The sequence below is a fragment of the Tenrec ecaudatus genome, chromosome 4 (assembly GCF_050624435.1).
Source record: "Tenrec ecaudatus isolate mTenEca1 chromosome 4, mTenEca1.hap1, whole genome shotgun sequence".
Taxonomy (NCBI): Eukaryota; Metazoa; Chordata; class Mammalia; order Afrosoricida; family Tenrecidae; genus Tenrec; species Tenrec ecaudatus.
The window spans coordinates 105036460-105048764 of record NC_134533.1 but is presented as its reverse complement, the minus strand read 5'-3'; the positions used below and the strand labels follow the sequence as shown (position 1 = coordinate 105048764).

Sequence of the window (12305 nt, the reverse complement as noted above, 5' to 3'; positions counted from 1 at the left end):
TGTCAAAGTAATAATTAAATATTTACTATCCCCTAATTTCATTTCCTTAATTAGAAATAGTCTCATGAATTAACCAATACAGAAGATTAATCTTGAGCGAGATAAGACAGCCAAAAAAAAAGACTAAAGCATTTTAATGACAAATTATTTCTAACTATTAACCATTTATACATGAATATCCTTTAAAAATTCTGTTAAATTGGGGCTCGCCCAATCCCAACTACATGAACAGCCTCCCTCCCCCAAGAAGAATTCACTTCGGAGGACAGAACTGAAGCTACAGTTCAAGAAGAGGGACACGTCTGATCTGAGCACACAGGAACAAACTAAGGGGGAAGGAGAGAGAGTGGAGCACATCCTGGCCCACCAAGCTCTGAGGAAAATATTCCTGCTCAGAGCAGCCAATGCACAGAGAACCACAGGGCCGGCCCCTCCACGAGACATAACATCCCTGATTGACCCATAGTATTATAGAGGACAACACGGGAGACACAGTGGGGAATTGTGCCTGATCTGACCCCACCACACCAAGGTAGAACACTAAGGGCGTGCAACAGAACAGCAAGGGGAGCAGAGCAATGAAATCCCCAGGGAACACAAAAAATAGACTGTGGAAGCAGGGCTTGGTACCCCATCAGACTCGACCGGAAAACACTCCTAAAGGTCAGCAACTAGACCTTGAGCTATTTATAGCCTTTTCTTTTTTAGTCGTTGTTTTTTCTTTTGTTGCTTTATTTTGCTCTGTCTTGTTTTTGTGCTTATTATTATTTCTACATGTCTACCTAGATAAGATAGGCTGGACAAACAATCGATGGTGAGGAGAGTATAGGAGGCCTGGTAGGGCTTGATCAAAGGTAATGTAACCAAGAGGAATTACTGAAATACAAATGAAGGCTGAACATGATAGTGGGACAAGAGGAAAGTAAAAGGAAAAAGAAGAAAGAACTAGGAAGCAAAGGGCATTTATAGAGGTCTATATACAGTCATGTACATATGTAAATATATTTACACATGATGATAAGGAGGTAGATCTATTTACATAAATTTATAGGTTTAGTGTTAAGGTAGTACAAGAACACTATGTTCTATTAAACTGGCATTCCATGATATTCACCATCCCAACACGATTGCTGAAGACAAAGTGGTTGCATAAGCAAATGTGGTGAAAAAAGCTGATGGTGCCCAGCTATCAAAAGATATAGCATCTCGGGTCTTAAAGGCTTGAAGATAATAAACAAGCGGCCATCTAGCTCAGAAGCAAGAAAGCCTAAGTGGAAGAAGCACACCAGCCTGTGTGATCATGAGGTGTTGATAGGATCAGGTATCAGGCAGCAAAGAACCTTAACAAAAAATTATATCATTGTGAATGAGGAGTGTAGAGTGGAGACCTGAAGCCCGTCTGTATGCAATTGAACATCCCCTTACAGAAGGGTCACAGGGAGAAGACCAGCCAGTAAGGTAGTGTATAGCACCGATGAAACATACAACTTTCTTCTAGTTCTAGAGTGGTTTCTCCCACCCCCACCCCATAACTATTATGACCCCAATTCTACCTAGACCAGACCATGTACACGGGTACAGATAAGAGCTGAAAACACAGGGAATCCAGGACAGAGAAACCCCTCAGGACCAATAGTGAGAGTTGCAATAACAGGAGAGGAAGGGGAAAAAGGGGGACCGATCAAAATTATCTACATATAACCCCCTCCCAGGAGGACACAAACAGAAAAGTGGGTAAAGGGAGACAGTGTAAGACATGAAAAAATAATAATCATTTATAAATAATTAAGGGTTCACGAGGGTAGGTAGGGGAGGGAGGGGGAATAAATGAGAAGCGAATACCAAGGGCTCAGGCAGAAAGCAAATGTTTTGAGAATGATTATGGCAACAAATGTGCTTGACACAACGGATGGAAGTATGGATTGTGATAAGAGTTGTACGAGCCCCCAATAAAATGATTTTTTTTTAAATTCTGTTAAATTATGAAGCACCAATTTCATATGGAAGGCACAAAGGTATATGAGGTGCAAAAATCAGTAAGACTTTTTTACCTACAAAAAAATAAATAATATCAGAACAGAAATAAAAATGAAATACAGACAAATAAAGACAGGAAAAAACTGGAAGAGAATACCTAAAAACAGCATCCCAGTTCAAAAACTTTCCTTGCTTAGAGTCTGACTGCCGATCCAGATGTTGGACTGTTTCAGGATCCCGAATCAGGCGCTTAAATTTCTCAACTTCTTTCTGAAAATGAAAAGGCAACATAATAATGGTCTACGAAAAGTTTTTAAAGAAAACATTAATAACTGTCTATCAATCACACACCTGCTGCAAGAAATGGATTATATTTAAGGAACTTACCCTTCGTTCCGTAGCCCTATCATGTTCTAGATGACGGCAACAAATGAGCAGATCATTTAGTGCTAGACTCATGGTTCAGGATTTCAGGCCACACATCAGTCTATAAAATAAATAATAAAATGAGTGTTGACTGGTAATAATATGCAGTCAGAGTTAACTCTGCAGGCACAATGTGACCAAAGGCACAATGAAGCATCTTAACAATTACATATTTTAAATTGAGATTCCTAGAATAAATCAAAACAGTGCTTCAGAACAAATGATTATATTGCTTCTACCAGTAGCATAAAAATATAAGTATTGTTTATTTCAATGCTTTGACATTAAACATAAAAGATGATTAGAAGACAGCCAAGCAAAAAGTAAAGTGCACTTAAGGATTTAACATGGACGGCCTAAACTATTTTAAAATACTCTTGCTTATAGGTAGTGACTTGTCCTTTTGCTGACACAAGTAATGTTGACATTAGTTATGCTTTGACACTACATAGAAAGGCATCAGTGAGTCTTGCTTGGTACTCACCAACCAACTGGCTTCACAGTTCTGGTTTTGTACATAAAACGGAAATGATACATATTCTGGTTTTATAATGAATTGAAAGAAATTACAAGTTATAGAAATATCCCTTCAAACATACTTCACTATGCCTAGATCCCATCAGTGTCTCTTCCTCATAACAGGTTTTCTGATATAATCTAACCTTCCTTGAATATCTTTTTAAAAAATCTTCTAAATTCCACATTCAATTGTATTATTCGAGTCTTTTTACAGAGAAGCTCCATTTCTGTTAGATTATCAGTGTTTAGTGTAATCACGAAAAGGTGCAAATGTACACAACTAAATGCATATTGTCTAAAGAGGAAACAAGGTAAGGTGATGCACTTCTATCCAACTAAATCCTGTTCAATCTTGCAACATCAAAGATCAAGCATGTCTCTTCACCCTGACGAATCCTACAGAACACTAAAATTGGGAGGAACTTCCAAAGGAAGGCTCCTTCAGACAAAACCATCTGCTCTTCGAGCAGCTCCAACAAGAACAAACTACCTAACAAGGTCACCCATTTCAGTTAGTGCTAATTAGCTTATTCATTTGTATTAATTGCTTTTCTGACTCATCACTATTAAAACTTTGGTAAATTACAATTTACTTACAGGATTTCTTTTTCCCCCACTAGATTGCAAACCTCCAAAGACTATCATTTTCACTTTTCTATTTCCTCTTCTTAAAATTGATTAAATATCTCCTTGAAAGCCAATAAAGGAAAATGAAAGTGGGCTTTTACTGAATGAAAACAATACTGGATAAACCATTAGAGTAGACTCTTTCATTCCTGAATATGTTTGAGATGTTATTGTACTATGTAGTTTTTAAAAAAACAGGATGCCTTGAAAACATGTGACATTTCCAGGAAGAGGTAGCTCTAAATTTGACTTGTGTTTTTTCCACCAAGCTGTGGCTTATCTAAATGTTTTGCTCTCTTCAGTCACTCAGAGATTAATTACTTTGAAGAAAACAAGGCAATTTCAAATCAGCATTTACATAAGGAGATATTTGATCACTGACATGTGCTGCAAACAATATCTACTGTGTACCTACTGTGTTCCAGAAAGACTGGGCTTTCTGTTCCAGTAACAGTTACAATCTGGGAAAGTCACAGGGGCACTTAGTTGTACCTGATCCTATGGATTTGCTATGAGTCAGCATCGACTTGATGGCAGTGAGTTTGGTTATTACTGTGTTCTAGGTATTTAAGGACAGAGCCTTGGTGGTGAATATGATTACACACTGGGCGTCTAACCTCAAAATTAGCAGTTCCAGGGAAGAAACGTGAAACTACTCTGATACAGATTGCCAGTCTGGAAAGCTCCAAGGGCAGTCCTATAGGATTGTCGTAGAACATCAGAATTGACTACATGAAAGTGAGTTTGGATGACAATTTTAGATGTAAAATGAAAGGTAGGCTGCTAAGCACAGGGAGGCAGCTTAAACCCCACCAGCGGCTCCAGGGAAGACACACACCTTTCTGTTCCCATAAAAATTCATAACCTTGGAAAGCCCAAGAGCCAGCCCTATCCTATCCTATTGGGTGGAAACAAGTTATCATAACTGCATTGCAGCAAATTTTGAGTGAAACATATACTATAAAGAAACACAAGCAAAGAACTACAAATAACTGCTACCCTCATAGTTCATCATCTAGTAAGAGTGCCAAAAACCAACTGACACATCAATGCATAAGTACAAACGATGACACATGCCTCAAAGGAAACAAAGGTGCTTTAATGGAAACTATGTTCAGAGAGGATCATTTTAGATAAATTGTCAGAAAGCACCTCCCAGAAGCAACTGTAAATAAAGCTGAAATCTACCCAACTACAACAAAATCTAGAAGACCAAAGTTTCTGGGAGGAACAACAGGTCTTAAGACAAAAAAAGTTTGGATGCTGGAGAAACTGACAGGCCAGACAGACAGGACAATAGTCAGTCAAATATGAGTATCACTGGATAAAGCTGAACTCTCTTCATCCAGAGCTATTTAGATTTCTCTCCCAACATTCAACTGAAGCATATTTCTAACAGCCTCTGAAGCAGCACGTCTTACATTCCTTGTTAGACCGCCAAGTTGATCCTATCGTAGAATCGGCAGTGCTGCCTATACCCCATCTTCTTGGAAAAAATTGTTGTGATCATTTTCTAGTGATTCAAGTGCGTTGAGTCCTGCAGTCTGTCTTTTGATGGAATTCTGGCTCTGCCATACACAAGTTGAATATAACTTTGGGTAAGTTAGCTACACTCTCTAAACCTGTTTTCCCAATGCTAAACTAAGCAAACAATACCTACCCCAAAGCAGTTGAGAGAGTGTGTGAATCACATTTACGACAGTGGCTGGAGCACAGCAAATGCTAGACAAACGTTAGCAATCATCATTATTCCCTTCGTTACTGACGGCATCATCCTCGAGTCTCTCTAGGTGAGTGGTTCCTTTTCTACCCACACCTGAAAGAACACCCTTTGCTCCTTACTTCCCACTCAATGTTTTCTTTGTGTCATTTCATCCATTTCTATGACTTCAACATGCTGGAGGCTCTCAAATCTCCTTTATTTAGACACTGCAAAGCAGGGGGCCTATAACTTTTTTAAACAGGGGGCCAGTTCACTGTGCCTCAGACCCATTGGAGGGCTGGGCTATAGTTAAAAAAATACATATGAACAAATTCCTATGCACAGTGCACATATCTTATTTTGAAGCAAAAAAAAACCAAACAGGGCAAAACCACCCGGCGGCTGGATAAATGTTTTCAACGACCGCATGTGGCCCGGGGCTGTAGTTTGAAGATGCCTGCTGCAAAGCCTCACCATAAACCGATTTATTCTTTCCAGACTGGGTTTCCACAGAACCTGTCAACTCCCCTACTATTTCATAATATTCTCCTATCATTGCATTGCTTTGAATTCTAATTGTTTTGCACTTAACTAACTCTACTTGGTAACATTAGCAACTAACACTCGGGATAATTCATAGGAAAGGGTCATCTTAAGGATAATTCGTATCCCCAGATGGAAGAAAGTAAGTACAAACAGGTCACTCAGCAGACAGAAATACTGCTCAGGCAGTGTGATTTCAAAGCTCGAGCTCTTATACCCCGAGACTGTTATTTAGGCCTCCAATAAGCACCCGCCGATTTGAAGTAATCCTTAGGAGGGACGGAAAAGACGAATCAGTAGTTACGCGTGGACACTACGGCGACACGTGAAGGGGATGCGCAGAGGGTTGGGTACGGAGGTTGGGGTGAAGCAACGAGCAGGATTGCTCGCGCGGAGCGCGTTATGGCTGGACATCTGGGTCCAGGAGCACGTGCATGGGAACACGAATGCATTCCCCGCGGTGCGGGGCCAAAAGCATGCTTCTGCGCCCCCACCGCGGGCCTCCGACGCTAAAGGTATCAGTGCCCCAAAGTGGCACAGCCTAAAAAAAGGCGGGGGCTGCACCCAAATCCGCGATCCTCCCGCCGACCCCCGCGCCCGCAGCTTCCAGGCTCCGTTACCCACGCACCGATTCCCGCTTCCGGTTCAAACCCGGCGGGACCGCACAGCGTCCCTCTGGCGAGGAAGGAGTCGGGCCGCGCCGGACACAGAGCACCGTCTGCCCGTGGGCGCCAACTACCACACACTTCGCTCCGCTCAAAACACTGGCGCTCCCAAAACATTCGGCCCCGCTGACGACACGCGCCTGCGCCCTCCGTCCCACCAATGGAGAGGGACCTGGCGACGGACGCTCGCGCTCGGGCTCCGGCTGCCGCGCCGGCGCCCCGCCTCCTGGACCTCGCCTGCCACGCCCCTCCAAGCAGACGGGCGGAAGTGACGTCAGGTCCAGGAGCACGGAGGCGGGTTTCGTTTCGGCGCCTTTCTTTCTCCCGCGCTAACCATTGGCTGGCGTGGAGCGAAAGAGGCGGGACAATTGGCCGCGGGTTCGGTGCCGCCACTGGAAGCGGGGATGCGGCGCAGGAGGTGTCGCTGTGTTTGCCTCAGCCTTGTTCTACGCTCTTGTGGTGACTCCGTCTGCGGCCTCGGTCATGTTGTTACCCTCGGACGTAGCCCGGCTGGTTTTGGGTAAGCGTGGGTGCGGGAGGGAAGCGATGGGACCAGGCTCAGGAGGACGGAAGCCCCTTTGGGGGCCGAAGGGTTTGCGCTGGGCTGGGAAGCTGTGGGGGTTTGCCTCCCCGCCCACAAGTTCATTCTTGGAGTGTCCTCCGGGCTTGGGGCAGCGAGAGCCTCGTTGTGGGCGCTCCTCTCGGGCTGCGGGCGCGACGCGGGCTGAAGTAGGGGCTGGAGCCCCTGGGGCGCGGGTGCGGAAGGAAAGCCAGGCCTGGACAGTTAACGGGGACCCCTGAGGGAGAGCTAGCTGTCTGCGTGACAGGCGGACTGTGCATCTTCAGCCTGGGTTGCACTTTCCCTTGTCCGAAAGCTGAGACCAAACCGGGGGAGGCGGGGTGTTGGGGGAGAGCTTCCCTGGGCACCCAGCTTTGTACACAGACCTTCCTGACGCCATTCGCAAGTGAACGCGAATGTGGGACGGGTGGGATGACGCTCCCGCCGCCTCCCCTCTCCTCTCCGAAGTAGCCGTCCAGAGTAGGATTTTAAATTCCAGTTGCACATCAATTTTAACCCGGCAGCGATCTCTACTCTTTTTGATGGGGAAAAAATTAATTCAGTAGAGGAATTGCCTTGCGGTTGAACATTTTCTGGTTTCGTTTTTTTCCCCCAGGGCTTGGAACCGGTTCCTGCTGGGTTGTCGCCCCCCCACCGCCCTTCCTGCTTTTCCAACTCCTGATACGAATCAGAATTTACATTTTAGCAAGGTCCCAGTTCATTCTGGGCATCTTAAAATGTAGATTCTGGTGCCTTGTATCCCCAGTGGAAATGCAAATTCTCAGCAGTGGGTCGATGAAGAGTGACCGTGTTCTGAGCCCCGGTGGTAAAGCTTCATTTGAGGAGAGATTAGTTCTTTGGGTCAGTTGTCTGTCCGTATAGTTTGTGGCCCGAAAAAATTATTGTACTGATGGGAATGTGAGCTACCTATCGTCCTTAACCCAGGCCAGTGATGTACTGTTACATATGTGGTGTCCCCACATGTAAACACCTATGCGAAAATCTACCATAGTACCGACAGCCATTATTTTATTGTTAGGAAACCCATTTGGCTTGTTCCCTTTTTACATAGGTAGCGCCCCCACACCCGAGGTATTTATTCAAAGTTGCGGTGTATTTTGAAGGCTTGAACAGCAGCTTAGGTTCCTACTGTGTACTTCTCCCTATGTTGTTCAGTGACATTGACTGCATTTTTCATAATGAGCAAACATTCTCATTTCCATTCTAGTCCGTTTCAGGGTTCTTATGTTAAAAATCATTTTATTGGGGGCTCGTACAGCACATACCTGATTCCATCCATCCATCCATCGTGTCAAGCACATTTGTACTGTTTCTATCATCATACTCAAAACATTTGCTTTCTACGTGAGCCCTTGGTATGTTTTTCCCCCACCCCCCTCCCACATGAACCCCTGATAATTATTAATTAATATTATTTTGTCATGTCTTATACTGTCTGACATCTCCCTTCACCTATTTTTCTGTTGTCTGTCCTCCTGGGAGGGGGTTATATGTAATCAGTTCCCCCTTTCTACCCCACCTTACCCTTACCCTCCTGGTATCGCTACTCTCATTATGGGTCCTGAGGAATTTATCTGTCCTGGATTCCCTGTGTTTCCAGTTCCTATCTGTACCAGTGTGCATCCTCTGGTCTACCTAGATTTGTAAGGTAGACTTGGGATCATGATAGTGGGGGGAGGAAGCATTAAAGAACTAGAGGAAAGTTGTATTTTTTGTTTTGTTTTTTAATCATTTTATTAGGGGCTCATACAACTCATCACAATCCATACATACATCAATTGTGTAAAGCACATTTGTATACTAATTGACTTCATCATTCTCAAAACATTTGCTCTCTACCTAAGCCCCTGGCATCAGCTCATTTTCCCCTCCCTCCCTGTTCCCCCCTATCTCACGAACCCTTGATAATTTATAATTTATTATTTTGTCATATCTTGCCCTGTCCGAAATCTCCCTTCACCCACTTTTCTATTGTCCATCCTCCAGAGAGGAGGTCACATGTAGATCCTTGTAATCGGTTCCCAACCACCCTCCCTCCACCCTTCCCAGTATTGCCACTCTACCTTTCCAAACCACCCTCCTTGTACCTTCCCAGTATCGCCACTCACACCGCTGGTCATGAAGGGATCATCCGCCATGGATTCCCTGTGTTTCCAGTTCCTGTCTGTACCAGTGTACATCCTCTGGTCTAGCCAGATTTGTAAGGTAGAATTGGGATTATGATAGTGGGGGTGGAGGAAGCATTCAGAAACTATAGGAAAGTTGTATGCTTCATCATTGCTACATTGCACCCTGACTGGCTTGTCTCCTCCCCGAGACCCTCCTGTAAGGGGATGTCCAGTGGCCTACAAATGGACTTTGCGTCTCCACTCCGCACTCCCCCCCTCATTCATTATGATAAGATTTTTTGTTCTGTTGATGCCTGATACCTGATTCCTTCGACACCTCATGATCACACAGGCTGGTGTGCTTCTTCTATGTGGACTTTGTTGCTTCTGAGCTAGATGGCTGCTTGTTTACCTTCAAGCCTTTAAGACCCCAGACACTATATCTTTTTTTTTTAATCATAAAAATCTTTATTAAACAAAAATTTAAAAATGTTAAACTCTTCATTTTAGACATGTCCTCCATCTAAATCTATTCACTTCTGAAGGTAGTATTTCCATTGGAAACTTTTGTTTTGGAATTCTTCATTGCCTAAGTCTCCTATAATATCTCATGGGAATTTGGGTCATAACACAAAGCTGAAACAAATGACAGCATGTCACTCTGGCTACTTACCACTTTTTATCTTTATGTTATGTTTGTTAACTGATGTAGCAAACATGGGAATAAAAATGTATTTCCCCAAAAGTATAGCGAGTTTTATGAAAGGAATAAATATTACAAGAAGAGTTACGTCTAATTTGTTATACCTATGCACAGAATGCACATGGCTACATATGCTTAGAATATGCTGTTGCAGAAGAGCAAGGAATCTAACTTTGTGATGTCCACATTTAGTTGCCCACCTTAAGAGGAAATCTTGATTACAAGTGGACACTATATCTTTTGATAGCTGGGCACCATCAGCTTTCTTTGCCACATTTGCTTATGCACCCATTTGTCTTCAGCGATCATATCATGGAGGTAAGCACACAATATGATTTTTTGTTCTTTGATGCCTGATACCTAATCCCTTCGGCACCTGATCAGACGGGTTGGTGTGTTTCTTCCATGTGGGCTTTGTTGCTTCTGAGCTAGATGGCCGAAAGTTGTATGTTTCATCATTGCTATGTTGCACCCTGACTGGCTGTCTATCTCCACGACCCTTCACTAAGGGGATGTCCAGTTGCCTACAGATGGGCTTTGGGTCCCCACTCCACACGCCCTCTGCTCCTCTTTATTCCCCCTCCTTCCCTCTCCAACCCTCCCACTCCTGTGACCCCTTGATAACTTATAAATTATTAGTGTTTTCATGTCTTACACCATCTGCTGTATCCCTTCACCCACGGTTCTGTTATTCGTAACCCTGGTGGGGGGTGGGTGTTAATATGTCAATCACTGTGATCCGTTCCCCCTTTCTCAGGGTTCTGATAAGCACATTTTGTAGGAAATGTTAGGGGAAAATGGATTCCACCATCCAATTTTGAAAAACTAATGACTTAAGTTTAAGCTAATTTTTTTTAAGCATTTGGTTAATAGTGTGCCCACTGTGTCAGAATCAAATATCAACTTTGGGTACCTGCTTCTGTTTGTGATGACAAGAAAAGGTTGTGTTTATTAGGTTACCTGTAAGCCAGCAAACTTAGATGTTAATGATTCACATTGACATCCCTTTATTTTCCCTCTGCTTATCATTTGCATAAGTGTTTTTGTGTTTGGTTGAGGTTGGAGGGTGTTGGCATGGCTAATCTCAGTTTATACTTGTTAAGAATAGGCCTTGCCTGATACTGAGTTTGATTCTCCTTCCCCCTGGTGAACACAGAGGCAGTGAGATGCTGCCCTCCTACAACCACTGTTTCTCCCACTTCTACCAATGTACCATGCATTCGTTCTTGTGCTTTTATCTTCTCTACATAGTTCTTCCTTCTGCAGTTAATCTTATTTACTGTTGTTATAGTCTTCCTATTTTAAAAACGAAATATGCCTCCTATTTTTAAAATAAAAATCGTTATGTATTTGCTAAAACATTTTTTTGGTCCGTGCAAAAAAAAACTATAATACACATCAAAAGAGAAGTCTGCACACTCTCTGCTCTTTCCTCATTTAGCATTATATTTTGGAGGTCTCTTCATATCAACACCTAAAAAATTCTGTCATCCCCAAACTTAGTGGTTTAAAATTGTGGTCAACACAATGTTGACGCTCTCAATATTTCTCACACTTCATCCTATTAGTACTTTTTCTCCTTTTTAAAGTCCCACTCTTACTATACGCCCCATTTCTTCATAATGTTTTTCCAGCAAAACTTTGCTATTCTATGCTAAATGTGCTAATTGTAAGACTAAAGAAAAGATTTATGCCCTTATAGTTCATATAATTAAATTTTCCATCTTAAAATAATAACTACTTTCATGGACCATGCCTCACTTTTATCAAACCTCCTATGTCATGTTTTAAGGTGAAGCCTATTTTTTAAAAAATGAACTTAACTTATTTGCTCTACTTTACTTACTGTACTCTGACTTGTGAGGTCCTTTTTCTGCCTAATTACAGTCACTATTATTCAACCACAGCCAACTGTTGCCTTGATGGATTTCTGTAAATATTATACAGGCAAAAATACATTAAATTGTTTATTATCTTTAGGCATCCGATTTGCCAGATGGTGTACTGTGGTAGCTTGCACGTGTCTGTAATGCAGGAAGCTATACCATCTGTATTGTAAATAACAACAAGTGTCACCAGAGGTGTCAGGTTTCAGCAGCGCTTAGAAACTTGGATCAGTGAAAAATCTGATGATTAGCAGCATACATTTAATGATACACTGTCAGCAGATAGGTCCTTTCGTATGGAAGATTCTCAGACTATGACTAGGGAAGAGCTGCTTCAAGTAGAGTCAGCCTTGATGCCTGGATGGAGAACAGCTTTAGAACCCTCATTTGCTAATGTAGCATGACTCACAGCGAAAAGAAACGAGCTGTGAACATGCATTAATAATTGGAATGTATGAACTATGAATCTAGGGAAATTGGAAGTCAATTCAAAAGGAAATGGAACTCAAAGATCTGTATCGGTAAACATTGTTGAATTGAAATGAACTGATTCTGGCCATTTTGAATCA

The 12305-nt window shown here is 42.7% G+C and overlaps 2 protein-coding genes across 5 annotated transcripts in view; one reads left to right on the top strand and one right to left on the bottom strand.

The window, feature by feature from the left end:
* ATM (ATM serine/threonine kinase) overlaps window positions 1-6606 on the bottom strand; it is a 137396-nt gene extending 130790 nt beyond the window's left edge. The window contains exons 1-3 of the mRNA XM_075546557.1: window positions 6423-6606; window positions 2365-2464; window positions 2135-2247 (exon numbers count right to left, since the gene is read on the bottom strand). Of these exons, the coding sequence (XP_075402672.1) occupies window positions 2135-2247; window positions 2365-2436 (185 nt within the window). The 5' untranslated portion in view covers window positions 2437-2464; window positions 6423-6606. The remainder of the gene's footprint in view (window positions 1-2134; window positions 2248-2364; window positions 2465-6422) is intronic.
* A 225-nt stretch (window positions 6607-6831) lies between these two features.
* NPAT (nuclear protein, coactivator of histone transcription) overlaps window positions 6832-12305 on the top strand; it is a 46033-nt gene continuing 40559 nt past the window's right edge. For all 4 annotated transcript variants that reach the window (XM_075546556.1, XM_075546554.1, XM_075546553.1 and 1 more), the window contains exon 1: window positions 6832-6979. In XM_075546556.1, the coding sequence (XP_075402671.1) occupies window positions 6943-6979 (37 nt within the window). In that variant the 5' untranslated portion in view covers window positions 6832-6942. The remainder of the gene's footprint in view (window positions 6980-12305) is intronic.